At 38.7% G+C, this 14,938-nt stretch overlaps 1 protein-coding gene across 1 annotated transcript; it reads left to right on the top strand.

Moving 5' to 3' along the window:
* Positions 1 to 2,863: 2,863 nt before the first annotated feature.
* On the top strand, positions 2,864 to 7,195 carry LOC122645452 (serine carboxypeptidase-like 42). Its single transcript, XM_043838752.1, has 10 exons — positions 2,864 to 3,143; positions 3,931 to 4,038; positions 4,150 to 4,242; positions 4,398 to 4,490; positions 4,716 to 4,801; positions 4,937 to 5,215; positions 5,291 to 5,424; positions 6,531 to 6,623; positions 6,712 to 6,829; positions 7,004 to 7,195. The coding sequence occupies exons 1-10, from the start codon at positions 2,900 to 2,902 to the stop codon at positions 7,169 to 7,171; spliced, it is 1,416 nt and encodes a 471-aa protein (XP_043694687.1). The 5' UTR covers positions 2,864 to 2,899; the 3' UTR covers positions 7,172 to 7,195.
* The last annotated feature ends 7,743 nt before the right edge of the window (positions 7,196 to 14,938 follow it).

Genomic DNA, 14,938 nt, shown 5'->3' with positions numbered 1-14,938 from the left:
TTAGAATCAGCCATGAGATCAAATAATATTGTCAGAGAATACCTGGGATAGGTACAAAGCAGGGACAACCAACAATAATGAAGACAAACCAAAGAATCGATTTCAGTCCAAACCTAGATTAGGGTAAAAATCGACAACTGCAGAAAGGAGGCTGAACATCCCAAAAAGGAACCAATTGTTGGTGTAGAGAACCACTGAATAATAAGAAATAAAAGTCCCCAAACCGGCAACCAATATGAAGAAGAAATCCCAGGAGAAAAAGAACTCGATTCTCACAGGGTTTTGAGAAATCGATTACTTCATGTAGCAGAAATCTCAAACAGCTCCAGGCACAAAAGACACGATCATTCTTTAGCAAAACAGATAACCCTAGTCCTTCATTAGGATATGACTAGGGTTCAAGCAGGAATGTACAGCATCTGGTTGCTGCAGGCCACGACAAGAGGGGAAGAAGAAGGAGAAGCCTGCAAACCAGCAACAAGGTAAGGTCCTGTTGATCAGAATTTGGGCTCTGATACCATATAGCAGAACAGACCCTAGGTCTGACCAGCAGTGAAGAACAAGGAAGAAGAAGAAGATGGAGAAGAGAAGCGGAGAGAGATCGATTAAGAGAAAATAAACTTCCTCACGATTTCAGTATATGTAAATCGTGAGGGGGGAAATCTGGTTTATAACTTCAGCATTAATGAATTACAAGTAAACTCCCCAAAATACCCTTAAGACAATAGAATAAACTAGAAATATAAATAAGACTTAAACACCCCCAGTTTGGGGGGAAATCTGATTTATAACTTCAGCATTAATGAATTACAAGTAAATTCCCCAAAAATACCCTTAAGACAATAGAATAAACTAGAAATATAAATAAGACTAAAACACCCCCAGAAACCCTATAAACTCTAATCAACAATCCTTAACAACATGCATATCCATTTACTTAGACATGCATTATTAGATTTCATAGAAAATACAGCAGTTTGTTGCTGAAATCTGAATTTATACATTGGGCAACTCCTAGACAGATGTATCATGCTTATGACACCCACACCTAAGTGCCTATTGTAAATAAAAATTAGCAGCTTATGGTCTCATATTCCAAACTAATTGGACAACTTATTATTGGATCTTGTTGGAACATGTATCTACCTTTTAAAGATAATAATATAAAACCAAGAACTCGCTAAAAACATTCCTTGGTTTCTTATTATGAAATTCTAAGATGGAGTTAACGCCTCCTTGGCAAAGTAATCTTTTATTGGCAATTTTCATATTTAATGGTTCATTCTCACATTTCTCCATCAACCTTTTGGACAAAACCGTTGAGTGTTGTGCTTTATTTTGTTCATGACTAAATAATTCAAGTTCTCAAGTGTTATCATTTTTGTTCTCTAAAACAGAAAAAGAATCCTTATCCATCACCATAGTGATATTATGTCTAAGTGAATTTCTTGAATTGTACAGAGGGTTTTATGGACGATGATGATGCAGGGGAGAATTCTGAACTCCATGTAAGTTTTCTGATGTACACACAATTCATGTCATTTTTGGTCATAAATGAAACTATACATATCCCATAATAATGCCTTATATTATTAATAATAATAATAATAATAAAATATAATAATAATAATAAGCCACGGGTAGAAGTTAACCCTAACCCAAGTCCTCATTGCAGGCAATCATCCTTTTTTTTTTTTCTTTTTTTCATTCGTTTTAAAATATTTAGGAATTAAATAAATGGGAAAAAGAGCTATGTAAACAAATATTTTATTTTATTTTATTTGGATAGGATAGTGTTAGAGCTGAGAAATTGGAGTTCTTGCATTGATCGATTCACGACAACCTTACTGGGACTTCGTTCTAGCGTAAATAAATTTAGATTCTCACAAACAAAAAAACAAATCACTCCAATGAAGAGAATATTTAAAGTGTACATGTGTTGGTGTTTGCAAGGTAAGAGAATGACGAAAGATTATAATGAGATTACAATGGATATGGAAATAACTAAAGAAGGAAACTCAGCCAATAAGAAAATTGCCATTCATTGGTGGATTTGATATCATTATCATTTGTGAGGATCTCTTGAGCAACTACCAATTTGGTTTCCATAATTAAAAAATTCCAAAAATCGCAAGAGGAACAAAAAGACTGTAATATCCTCAATAGGTAGGGCTCGGGGGAGAGACCACGTCCAGGGGGAATTTATTTTTGGGAAGCAGTTTTTTGTACGGGAGTGTGGCCTAAGCCAGCACTCCCATGTGTCTATCTCTCTCCTCCTTAAAACAAGGGGGCAGAGGTGTCTTTGCACATGAGCAGGAGAGAGATAGACTCATGGAAATGCTGGCGTAGGCCACACTCCCGAACAAAGAACTTTTTCCTTGGATTTCAGCTCACCCACCAATTTTGGGATGAAAGAATGCCAAGTGGCATCCAACACAAAGAGTCTTACTTGCACTTCGTAACGGCTCTCTCTGCCTCTTTCGATCCATACAAACTCTCTCTCTCTCTCTCACGAAACTGACGACTGTTTTTATCAAACTAATAGGGGTTGAAAATCATCTCTTGTAGCTAAAAATGAACAAGAACAATCCTTATCCTCCTTTAATTAAAGACTTCCGAGATTCAGGTGCCTCTCTCAACAGAATCAATAGATAGAAGGGGAAAAAAAATATATGGCTATTAAAGATTCTGTTTCATTTTCCTTCGTTTTCCTACGTTGTTTCTCCTACTATTATATCTATGTGTACATTTGTTCTCATTAGAAAGCAGAGAAGGGATCTTTTTTTTTTTTTTTTTTTGGGTAGAACAGAGAAGGGATCTACGGATCTCTTTTTCAGTTCTTATTTTTTGAAATTCTTTTTTCAGTTCTTATTTTTTGAAATTCTTTCAATTGTTTGAGATGGGTATGCAGTGGTTTTGTGGATTGGTGGTTCTTCTGAGCTGGGTGGCGTTGCTGGGTTGTGTTCATGGGAAACAACTTGATCATTTGGTATTGAGGTTGCCTGGCCAGCCGAAGGTTGGTTTCAGGCAGTTTGCAGGGTACATAGATGTGGATGAGAAGACTGGCAAGAGTTTGTTTTACTATTTTGTTGAAGCAGAGGGGAATGCAAAGAAAAAACCCCTTACTCTATGGTTAAATGGAGGTTGGTTTTTCTGCTTCTCTGAGTCTTATTTTGTCTTGTTTCATCTTGTTAACCATGAATTTTCTGCTGTGGTTCTTCAGTGATTCTTCTTTCTATGTTTGAATGTGTCGGCTATTTACTTATTGGTTGCTATGATGGATATTCTCCTATTCCATCTTGAAGACTTAATATTTCAACTTGCTTAACTTTATAATGGCTGTTTTCTGTACTCCTTCCCCTACACATGTCTTTGTTTTCCCAACTCAATTTCTTTTCTCTTTCTAATTGATCAACAAACTGCACATTTGTGCTGGGGTGATTCTGTAATCCTACAGTATTAGGATGAGTGACTATGTGACTAGAAACTGAAACTGTAGAGGTTAACATTCAACTATTTTACAGAGACCACTCTGTTTTGGTCTCTCACTGTTGAAGAAATATAATCATCTCATTTAAATTATCCATCTTATGACTTATGTGAATAATTTGCTTTATCTAATCAGCTTATTCCATCCCATGGTGAGGTTTGACATAAAATCATTGATTATGTTGGGACATTGAAGTCTAAGAAAAATCGAAAGATTACTAACTATATATCTTCATTTTGGTTTTTTTTTTTTTGCCCCCTAAAAAAGAGTTTGATTGTTCTGTGCACAAATTGTATTACATGATCCAACCCATCCGAAAAATAAAAAGTTAAACATCGGATCTGTACAATTCACATGGAAGATATATGAAGATCAACTCCATCGATCTTAGTCTATGAAGTTATACTTCCTGACTGTTAACAATGGCGTCTTTCTTTCAGGCCCGGGATGTTCCTCAATGGGTGGGGGTGCCTTTACCGAGTTGGGTCCATTCTTTCCTAGAGGAGATGGTCGAGGCCTTGTTATAAATCCACAATCATGGAACAAAGGTTTCATTATATAGACAATCTTATTTTAGTTAAAATATTTCTGATATCACAATTTCATCTCCTGTTTTTGTTAGCTGTTTTCTTTATTCTTGCTTTTCTATCTCTTTGTAGTATCAAATCTCCTTTTTATTGAGTCTCCTGTTGGGGTAGGATGGTCTTACTCAAACACAACATCAGATTATACTTGTGGGGATGAATCTACTGGTAAGAAATACAGATCAAACCTTGCAATTTTGGTCCCTTCTGGTTAATTTATGGTAAATTCTGGGTAATAGATTTTGAGAAAGAAGAATGTCAGTAATTTATCTGAAACTGATCGTGCAAGGTTTGATGCAATTTCAAAATTTTGATTTTGGCAGTGAGGGACATGCACATGTTCCTGGTAAAATGGTTTGATAAATATCCAGAGTACAAGTCGAGAGATTTTTTCCTTACTGGAGAAAGCTATGCAGGTTTGAAAAATCATAACCAGACTTCTTCTTTGACTTCTTTCTAGGCAGGGTGTTAGTTGAAGAAATTGACAACTAGAAAGCTAAAAATATTTGAATTTTTAGATTGTAAACATCAAAATTCATTTAGACTCTTCAATAATATTTTTGATACACTATAATAAGTTCAACCATTTTTCCCTTCTCTTCCAACAGTATTTTTCCTTACCTGTGTTGATGTATTCGTAGGGCATTATATACCACAATTGGCAAATGCTTTACTGGACCACAATATGCACTCAAATGATTTCAAGTTCAAGAGTAAGGGAGTAGCAGTAAGAGAACTTTCTTGAACCTTTAAAGATCTTCTTTTGTATTGTATGTTTGAATAATCTTACTTTGTCTATGTCTTGTGGTGTCTTTAGGATTTCTGAATTATATTTGACTTTATTTTTGCTTTTCTGAAATAGATTGGGAATCCACTTCTCAGACTTGATAGGGATATCCCATCAGGCTATGAGTTCTTTTGGTCACATGGGATGATTTCAGATGAGATTGGCCTCACCATCATGAATGAATGTGATTTTGATGACTATACCTACCCTAGTCCCCACAATGTGACAGTCTCATGCAATGCTGCTATTTCCGAAGCAAATAAGGTGGCCAGACACTATGTAAATGGCTATGACATGATCCTTGATGTCTGTTATCCATCTATTGTGCAGCAGGAGCTAAGACTGCGAAAACTGGTCTCTCTCTCTCTCTCTCTCTCTGTGCATGTGTGTGTGTGTGCATTTACCAACTGTAAAATTGTTACATTGTAGGCTACTAAGATGAGTGTGGGGGTTGATGTTTGCGTGACCAACGAGAGAGATTTCTATTTTAACCTTCCACAAGTTCAGAAGGCTCTTCATGCAAACCGTACCAAGTTACCATATAATTGGTCAATGTGCAGTGAGTGAGTATTCTGTCCCATTAGTCATGTACATTTCATTGCTTTCTGATGCCTTCATCTGAGGTTGAATACACAGATCAACCTTAAGATTATGAGTAGATCCCAGATTGAAATAATAAATGTAAAAGGTCCAGGTCTCTAAAGTGTCTTTAGGTTCTTACTAGTTGTTTTGTCTCACCTATCATATATACTTGAAGTATAAGCAAATTAACTTTCTATTAATATTCCAGGGACATCTAAACTCTAAGCATATGCAAACCAGTGGAATATTTTATTGAGCTTTTCTACACTGGTCAAAATTTTCTTCGACGAAGGAGAAATGGTCATTGCTCTGCTATAGTAAATCCAAGGCACTCGTCTGGTAGTAATGAAAAGGTTTAGTGATCGACAATGCACACATTTAAGCATAGATGGGAATCCAAGAAGCTCACTGGTTCCACATCCGGGATACCTCAGCTAAAACATCTACTTAATTAATGAAAACTAGATGACAAATCACCCAGTCTTTTGCTCTGGTCAGAAAATATGTTATGAGAACTGAACTGCGGTGAAACATTCCATTGATCTGGATGTATTGATCATCCAGTAAAGTTGATCTCAACCTTTAATCCATGTGCAAGGCATTGGGTGGAACCGCAGCAGGAATTGGACACTAGGGTGGTAAGCCATTTGTGGGCATGCTATGTACTGCTATTCATTAGCATCCTTACATCTTCAGAGCTACCTTCCTACTGCTTCCTCTTATTTGACTCAATGAGCTTTGGTTGGCTATATGTATGTCCATCCAAATTATTCTTTCTCCAATTGTTTCTTGCCACCTAGGAGAATTGTTTTCTTTTTGATAATGTTAGTGTTTCAGGATTAATCCTTCCTCACATTGACCAAAAACCAGCATGTTTATGTTGAGTGCCATTTGATTCCCACCATGACAGAAAGCAAAGTCCGGCCATCTTTAACAGATGACTTAAGTCTTGAGCTTTCCCAGATAAAGGGATTGGAGTAAGTAATGAAAAATGTGATTTAAATACTGTAATGATAGGATTCTTCAGGAGTAATACGAACTGTTCTTTCTGAATTAACTGGTTTTAGTTTTTGTTCAATTGGCACAGTACACTGAATTACAGTGCAACTGATGGCAACATTAACATACTCCCTTTGCTGAAGAGGATAATCGAACATCATATACCTGTCTTGATTTACAGGTGAGTCATTCTGAACTCATGCAAGAAATAACAGAAAGAGGAGATGTTATTATCTGCCACTAAGGCTCATATGTTTTTTGAATTTCAGTGGGGACCAGGATTCTGTTGTACCACTGATGGGCTCAAGGACACTCGTAAAAGAACTCGCTCATGATCTGAACTTCGAGGTCACAGTTCCATATGGAGCTTGGTTTCACAAAGACCAGGTATTTAGCGCGCTTATAGCTCATGATCTATTCTTGCTTTATGGCATATTAACCATATGTGCTTTGCCTTTATTTTAATAAAAGTCTCTGCACCCTCACAAGTCACAACAGCTCCTTAATATCTGTACATTTTTTCTGATATATTTACTTTTTTTCTTTCTTGTTACTCGATAGGTTGGAGGTTGGGCTACTGAGTATGGAAATTTATTGACTTTTGCCACAGTTAGAGGTGCTGGTCATATGGTCCCCTATGCACAACCTGGAAGAGCTTTCCATTTGTTTAGTTCATTTGTGCATGGAAAGCGATTACCAAATACAAGTAAAATTCCCATGACTGATTGAAAAGCTTGGACCAATACCAGTGAATAATTTGTTAGTGTTAGATTTTTATCAGTTCTTTTATCCTTTGTTGGAGAAAGGAGTGGTGACGGAAGGGAAAAAGTATAGTTGAGTATTTCAGATGTAACCTTGGATGGTATCAGGGCAGGATCTTAAATGTTATAAAAGATCGCACTGATAAATTCATGATGGTTTTAGGCTTGAAATGGGGAAGATCCAATCAAATGTGGATGAGGTTGTGGATGCAAATAGTTGATGTCACCAATTACATATATTACTGATTTTCTTTCTTCTTTCAACTTTCCATGTTGAAACCTTAAACAATGATAGAACAATTCAAATCATGTTATGATAATCCTGTCAAAATGAGTCCTCTGAATATTAAGTGCTCAAAACACTTTAATTTTTGTAACTGCTTTAATTTTTAAAAAAAATTGTCCAGGGTTGTCAATCACAGGTGCTTGGAGTTTCAGAATAATCTGGTCCGATTACAAGAATATCCGATATCTTCTGAAAGATTCTTGATTCACTGAAATTACCCTTATGGCCCTATGCTTTATTTTTTTCTCTTTCCTATCTTCATTGAATCTTCTTCTTTTAGGCTCTTTTAGCTTTATTACTCCACTTCTACTAAAATTATCTTAAAACCTGAAAACACAGAAAAATACCTCGAGTAGCACCATTCTAGGAATTAAATGATGAAAATAAAGGGATATATTCACACATAAAATATGCTCATCAACTTTGCTTGTCCTCAAGCAAACAAAAAGAAAACTAAACTAAAGAAAACTAAAGAAAATAAGAAAAACCTAACTCACTTTCATAGGAATCACGATTGCACTTAGCACGTGCAACAAGCTTTTAAACCCCTAGGTTACCCCGAGTGGACGAGTTGTGTCTCGTGAGTATTTGCAATGAATATACACACAAAATTCAATTGTAACTCCATACTATGGTCAAGATAGAGAACGCAGCCCCCCTAAGATAAAAACAACTTTGAGATTTTCTAGATATTCCCCCACACTTGAACTTTATTATCCCACTCTAAGTTGGAGAACTGTCATACATCTAACTTAGGGAGGTTTGGGGTAGGGTGAGTCAATTGTTTTCCCTCAAGATTAGATCGAGTAGGTCATCTAGACTACAAAAGACTTCAGCTCGGAACCGTGGTAGAACCTTTAAACACATGTACAATCTCAATTTCCCTTTGATTTCACTTACCATATTTTTCCAAGTATTGAACTCAAATGTTCCTCTACTGCGTTTGGCTTGAATGACATGCAGGGCTTGCACCAGACACCTAAGTTACTAAGCAATGTTGGAATAGATTCTCAGTGCATATATATCTTTTGATTACCACTTTGTGGCTTTAGACATTGATGCAGTATGAGTTCAAACTTCTTCTTTTTTTTTATTTATTAAAACACATTACTCCAATCCATCCAATGTCTTGACCTCTTAAGCTTTCTAGGTGGTTCGTGTAACGAGCTTTAGGCCAATTACTCTCAAACCAGACGGCTTTAAGGAATTAAGTGTAAAACACCCCTTAGGCTTACTTACTCAAACCAACTAGGCTACAAGTCAAAACTGGATCAAAGAACAAATATTTATGTTATTATCTTTTTTTCTTGGCAATCAACTATAGATCATGTAAGTGTGTCATGATTCAACCTTAGCACCTAACCAAAACTCGTGTAAACAGGATGACTAACAAAATCGACTCTCTTAGTAGATAATGTACTTAAAAAAAATTTAAAATCCCTTTGATCGGTATATCCCAATCCCCTCCTCAGTGCGGAATTTTTTATTACTTCAAAGTGTAGGGTATTTTGGATGCTCTCAAAGTCTTTAGAAAAGTAAACTAAAGAGGCTACACACTCGCTCTCGAACCGTAGTATAGATTACAAATCAATTAAATCTCCCCATACTTAAATTATGCAGTGTCCTCGATGCATGAAAAAAATAAAAATAAGGACAAAGAAGAGGGGGCGTACCGGATATGATCATGGTGGCTCAAAATAAAGAGGTGCATGGAAATCCATGACCTCGTAAGAATGTGGTGAAGAAAGTGGTATGAGAGAGGAATTAAGAGATGTGCTAGAGATTGTAGAGTTTGTACCCTGGATCAAATATTACAGTGCCCCCATTGTGTTGTTGGGATAACACCTCTTGTTCCTTTTCAGGCGGTTCCACTGGTGGTGACTTGGGAAGAGAAGTAGACAAATTACCATCTGGCTCAATAGATGGTGGCTTGGTCCACAATTTAGAAGGCTCTCCCCTATACTTGGATTGAGGCAAGTCCTCTAGACATTGATTGATACCTGTGTTAAGAGCAATTGCAACCAAATCAAGTGGTTCAAAAATTAGATACACGTCTTCATCTAAGCATGGTTGCTTTCCCAATCTAAAGATATTAAAATCATGAGATGCATTCCCAAAAGACAGCCTCATCAGACCATTCCTATGTCCAATATCGATTACTAATTATCACAGTAGCTAAGAAAGGCCTGCCAAGGATAATTGGGATTTGGCCTTTGATATTGGTCTTAGGTTGGGTATCTAGGACTATGAAATCCACAAGAAAAGAAATTTCCAAACCTTTAATAACACATCCCTCAATTACTCCCTTGGGAGTCTTGACTGATCTATCTGCCAATTGTAATGTGACAGATGTTGACTTAAGGTCTCCTAACCCTAATTGTTGGTACACTGAATAAGGCAATAAATTTACACTAGCTCCTAGATCAAGAAGGGCATGGTCAATTCTAGTGTTACCAATCATACATGAGATAGTTGGGCAACCAGGATCCTTATACTTAGCTACTATCTGTTGCAACAGAACTGAGCTCACGTTGGCAATTAGGAAGGCTTTCTTAGGTACATTGGTTTTCCTTTTCTGAGTACACAAGTCCTTAAGGACTTTTGCATAGGTAGGTACCTGGGAAATAGCATCTAAAAGAGGGATGTTAACTTACACATTTTTTAAGACATTTAAAACTTTTTCAGTTATTGCATCCTTCTTGTTGCTTTGAAGCCTATTGGAAAATGGTGCCTTAGGGACATAAGTCTTCTCAGGTGGCTCTTCATGTTTCTCTTCATTAACCACTATAGGTTTATCAGACAAACCTTGGACAGGGGGCTGGTCATTCACAACTATGGGAGGGTCATGTGGGGCACTTATAATGGGTGGTGAATGAGAATATTCACAACATCAACAGGAGGCTCAAAAATTACAAGAGTTGGTTGAATTGGAACCTCTTGTTGGTACTCACATCCTCAAAGCATATATGGCATTACATTGACTAGAGGGTTCTGAGTGGTGTGGACTTTGATGTATAAAGTTTAGCTGAGTGTGAGGTGGATGGGACATAGAGGTCCTAGGGTTTGGATCTGGTTGACTCGGCATCTTACCCTTTTCCCTTTCATGGGGAGTATTGGCCAGTTGAGAGATTTGCCTCTCTATGTTATGTTGGTTGGTCATGAATGTGCTCATGAGAAGCTCCATACTCTTCTCGAGGGAATTTATCCTGGTAGACTTATCACTATTTTTCAGAAATTCAGGTGGTTGTTGATTCATCATTGGGGTTGGTGGTGTGGGTCGGAGATTATTAGGAGGGGGGACAAATCTAGGGTTAGTCTGCTGGGGAGCAAACTGACCTTGGATTGGAGGATGGACTGTAGATGGACCAACTTGTTTGGGGCCTTGGTTCCATGAAAAGTTAGGGTGATTTCTCCACCTAGGTTATAGGTTCCATTATAAGGATTGTTCATTACATGCACACTCTCATAGCTTCCATGCCCACTAGACCTATTAGAGCACTCATCCATCACATGTGATGAGGATTGGTATCCACTACACAAAGGGGTGGTCTGACAAACCTGATTTATCGAGGAAGGTCCCTTAGTCCCTATGGCTTCCAGTCTTCTAATAAGATTGCCCAACTGAGCCTCTTTGGCTACAGTTCCCTCTACCAAAAATCCCTTACTGGAGTCTTCATTTTCTTGAGTGGATTCCCACTCTCTGGTCTTGTCCACTAAGTCAACCAAAAACTTCCAAGCTTTATTTTCATCGGTGAATGATGTGAATCTAGTTGGGCACATGGATTCCACCAACTGCTTGGTTTGATAATCTATACCCTCATAGACTATTTGGCACATATGCCAAGTATCTAGGCCATGGTGAGGACACTCTTGAAGAAGGTTGTTGAATCTCTCCATGAATTTGGAGAAGGATTCGTTTGGTCTGTATCTGAACTGCAGAATGTCATTCCTAATCCTATTGGTCTTATGCAAGGGAAAGAACTTCTTTAAGAAGACAACTGTAAATTGATCCCACGTAGTTATTGAGTCTCTAGGCAAACCATAGAGCCACTTTTTAGCTTGATCCTTAAGTGCAAAGGTGATGAATCTCAACTTAACCGCATCATCAGTCAATTGTTGCATCTTAATGAGCACACATATCTCCTCAAACTCCCCAAGAAACAAATATGCATCTTCATTAGCTACCCCATGAAAGTGGGGGCAACATACTAATGAAATTAGATTTAAGCTCATAATTGTTTCGTTGGGTGGAGGATAAGTGAATGCATGAGGGTTGTGCAGCCCATACAGGATAAAAGGGGTCATAGGTTGCCTCTCTCCTTCCTCGCCCATGGTTGGAATCTCAACTCGTTCTATCCAGTTCTTAGAATTCCTCATCTAATCAAGCATACAAAAGCCACAATCCGAAATTAGGGCACTCCTCAAAGCTTTTTTTTTATTAATTTGTTTATATTAAAAACACTATGAATCAATTAAAATTGGAAACTAAACAAGCGTCACCTCCCCGGCAACAGCGTCAAAAACTTGTTTGAGTTCAAAATAATACTGCAAGCATACGGGTCAATCGTAGTTATGGGTCATACACAGGGAGGTGATTAATCCAATTTCAACTTAGGCAGAGCACACCAATTTAATAATTAAAAGACTAAAAATAAAAAATTTAATTAAAAATAGTAAACTAACGAAGAGACTAATTAAAGAGAACGCAATGGACTAATTAAAGAAGACGGGTTGAGAAAAACACTTAGGGGTATGGAATCCACCAAGAGAAATTGGTCCAATCAATGATAAGATATAGAAAAAACACAGCCCTTAGATGGCATGAATGGTGGGTTCAAGACATAGGAGACAAGTGATACTATGAATGACAATTACTACGCATACGATCATAGCAAATCAATCATCAACAAAATTTTATATGGACACGTAGACAATTACGCATACGATAAATGGATGGCATAAGGAATGTGGACATGGCACATATTAAATCTACTAATGCTAATACAATAATCACGTAGAGCTACAAACACCATTGATTCTTTCTTCTCTCATGGCTTCATCCTATCCCTAAGTGGAGGAATTATTTGGCCATGAAAAAATAAAAAGAGGAAGAAGATGATGAAAAATAAACAAAAGACATGGTAAAATAAATTGCAAGAGATAAATAAAAAAAAATAATTTTATTGAAGAAAGAAACTTGCATGCGTAATGGAAGAAAATAACAAAGCTTTAACATCCTCATTAACCGAATTCCTCTACAGTCCCAATGCCGAACTAGTCTTCTCTCGAAGCAAAGTAAGAGGTGATAGGGAACCGTGGAGAGATGAGAGACGAAGTGGGAGAGAGAAGAGCAAGAATCCGAGAGGGTTTAGGAGAGAGAGAGAGGAGAGAAAAGAGGTGTTTTTTTTTTTTCCCTAAATTCTAACTTCACTAAGAATCGTTTTTGGGCAATATCTTTCTATCCTGACCTGAATAGGCCCAGCCCAATAATTAAAATTGCACCATTCTAAATTCCAGATGATATGAGCCCAATATTCGATATCTTCTGAAAGATTCTTGATTCTCCAAAATTACCCTTATGCCCCTATACTTTATTTTTTTTTTCTCTTTCCTCTCCTTCTTCTTCTCTTAACTCGAATCCACTCGCTCTGGTCTTCAGCTCCTATCTTCATTGAATCTTCTTTTCGGCTCTTTTAGCTTTATTACTCCATTTCTACTAAAATTATCCTAAAACTTGAAAACACAGGAAAATACCTCGAGTAGCACCATTCTAGAAATGATGAAAATAAAGGGATATATTCACACATAAAATATGCTCATCAGGCTACATCCTGTCGAACCCATGAAACCCTCTCTGGGTGTTGCATCAAGAAATCGCCTGGTGGTCTCTTCGAGTGCCGCAACCTGCAAAAGGACCTTAGTAACGAGGGAGAACCAGTGTGGTTTCTGCCTAGGACTCTCCAATGCTTAAGTTAGATCTCTCTGAGCAAACAGATGACTAGTTAGAATTCAAGATGGGTTAATGGGGTAGAGTACCTTGAAATTTATAGTGGAGTGAGGCGGTGTGGAGAGTCCTAGTTGGTAACGAGTAGTCCTCGTAGTAGATAGGCATTCCTAGTTGGTAGGATTCATCTCTTGGTTGGTTGCTCCCCCAAACCATGGGAGGTAGAGTCCCAGTAGGGAAGATGTTCTCGGTAGATAGACATGCATGGTCCCTTGTATATTGGATAAGGTCCTTGGTGCATGAGTCCGTCTGGAATTGTACCTCTAGTAGGTGGTACCTTCAACTGATGAGGTGATGTATATTTCATCGGTGATGTTAGTAGCTTGCGTGTAGTACTTGGTCTTGGACCTTAAACGTCCTTGTTGGTTCTTTGCCTTTCGGGCCAATCAAGTGAGACGTTAGGTGGTCGAGCTTGGGATGGTCTTCCTACTTGGGCTAGGACACGTGGTGACTCACGATTGGCCGGTATAATTTTGGTTTATCACTTGCCCCCCACTCTCTTAGAACGGAGTGTTCAAGAGAGTAGTTTTCCTGTCTTTGTGTCAGTGAGGGGTTTGATGTAAATAAGCTCTCTCGGAGGACGGTCCTGGGAAACATTTAGTGAAGTGGAAGAGGTAGAGGGTTTTAATCTCTCCCACTACACTTTTTGCTTTTCTCTTTTCCTGTTATTTTCTTTTTGGCTATATCTTCCTTTCTTTCCCTCCATTCTTCACTTCTCATTCCTCTTGTCTCTCTCTTACTTTTTGCTCTTTTCCTTTGCTTTGAAGCTTTTCTCTCTTGCTTTGGAATCAGCCACTATGTCATTTGCCCCCAAGTGTTTGCTCTTGGGTCACAATAAGCAGGGTGGTCTCTCTTTTACCCTCTTCCTTTACCTTGGCCTTCTATTTCCTTAGTCATTAGCCTCTTGGTCTAGCCCGTACTTACTGACCCCCTTGGTCTTGTCCATCCTCGATCTTGATCACGTCCACGGTTTCAGTTACGCGGCCGTGCCCATGATCCTCAGCCTTGCTCGCTCGTCCATGCGTTCCCTCGCCCGCGCCTGTGATAGTCGCTCATCGCCTGTCGCCTGCACCAGCGCCTGACTCCTACTTGCGCTCGTGCCCGTCGCGTCGCCTGCGCCTCTCACTCGTCTTGTGTCTTGCCCATCTTGTGTCGTGCCCATCGCCTGTACCACATTGTTTGTGCCTCTCGCTCGTCGCTTGTGTCTCGCCTGTCTCCTGGCCTCAGGTCCGTCACCAGCACCGCGTCTCCTGTGCCTCTCGCCAGTCTCCTGTGTCTTGCCCATCGCCTTGCCTTGTGCCCATCGCCCGTACCTCATCGCTTGTGCCTCTCACCCATTGTCTGTGTCTCGCCAGCCGCCTGGCCTCGTGCCTATCGCCTGCGCCCCTCGCCCATCGCCTGTGTGTCGCACCCGTAGCCTATGTCACGAGCCTCGCGCTCGTTGC

The sequence above is a fragment of the Telopea speciosissima genome, chromosome 11 (assembly GCF_018873765.1).
Source record: "Telopea speciosissima isolate NSW1024214 ecotype Mountain lineage chromosome 11, Tspe_v1, whole genome shotgun sequence".
Taxonomy (NCBI): Eukaryota; Viridiplantae; Streptophyta; class Magnoliopsida; order Proteales; family Proteaceae; genus Telopea; species Telopea speciosissima.
Note: the sequence above shows the minus strand (reverse complement) of the source record. Positions and strands in the feature narration are given on the sequence as shown.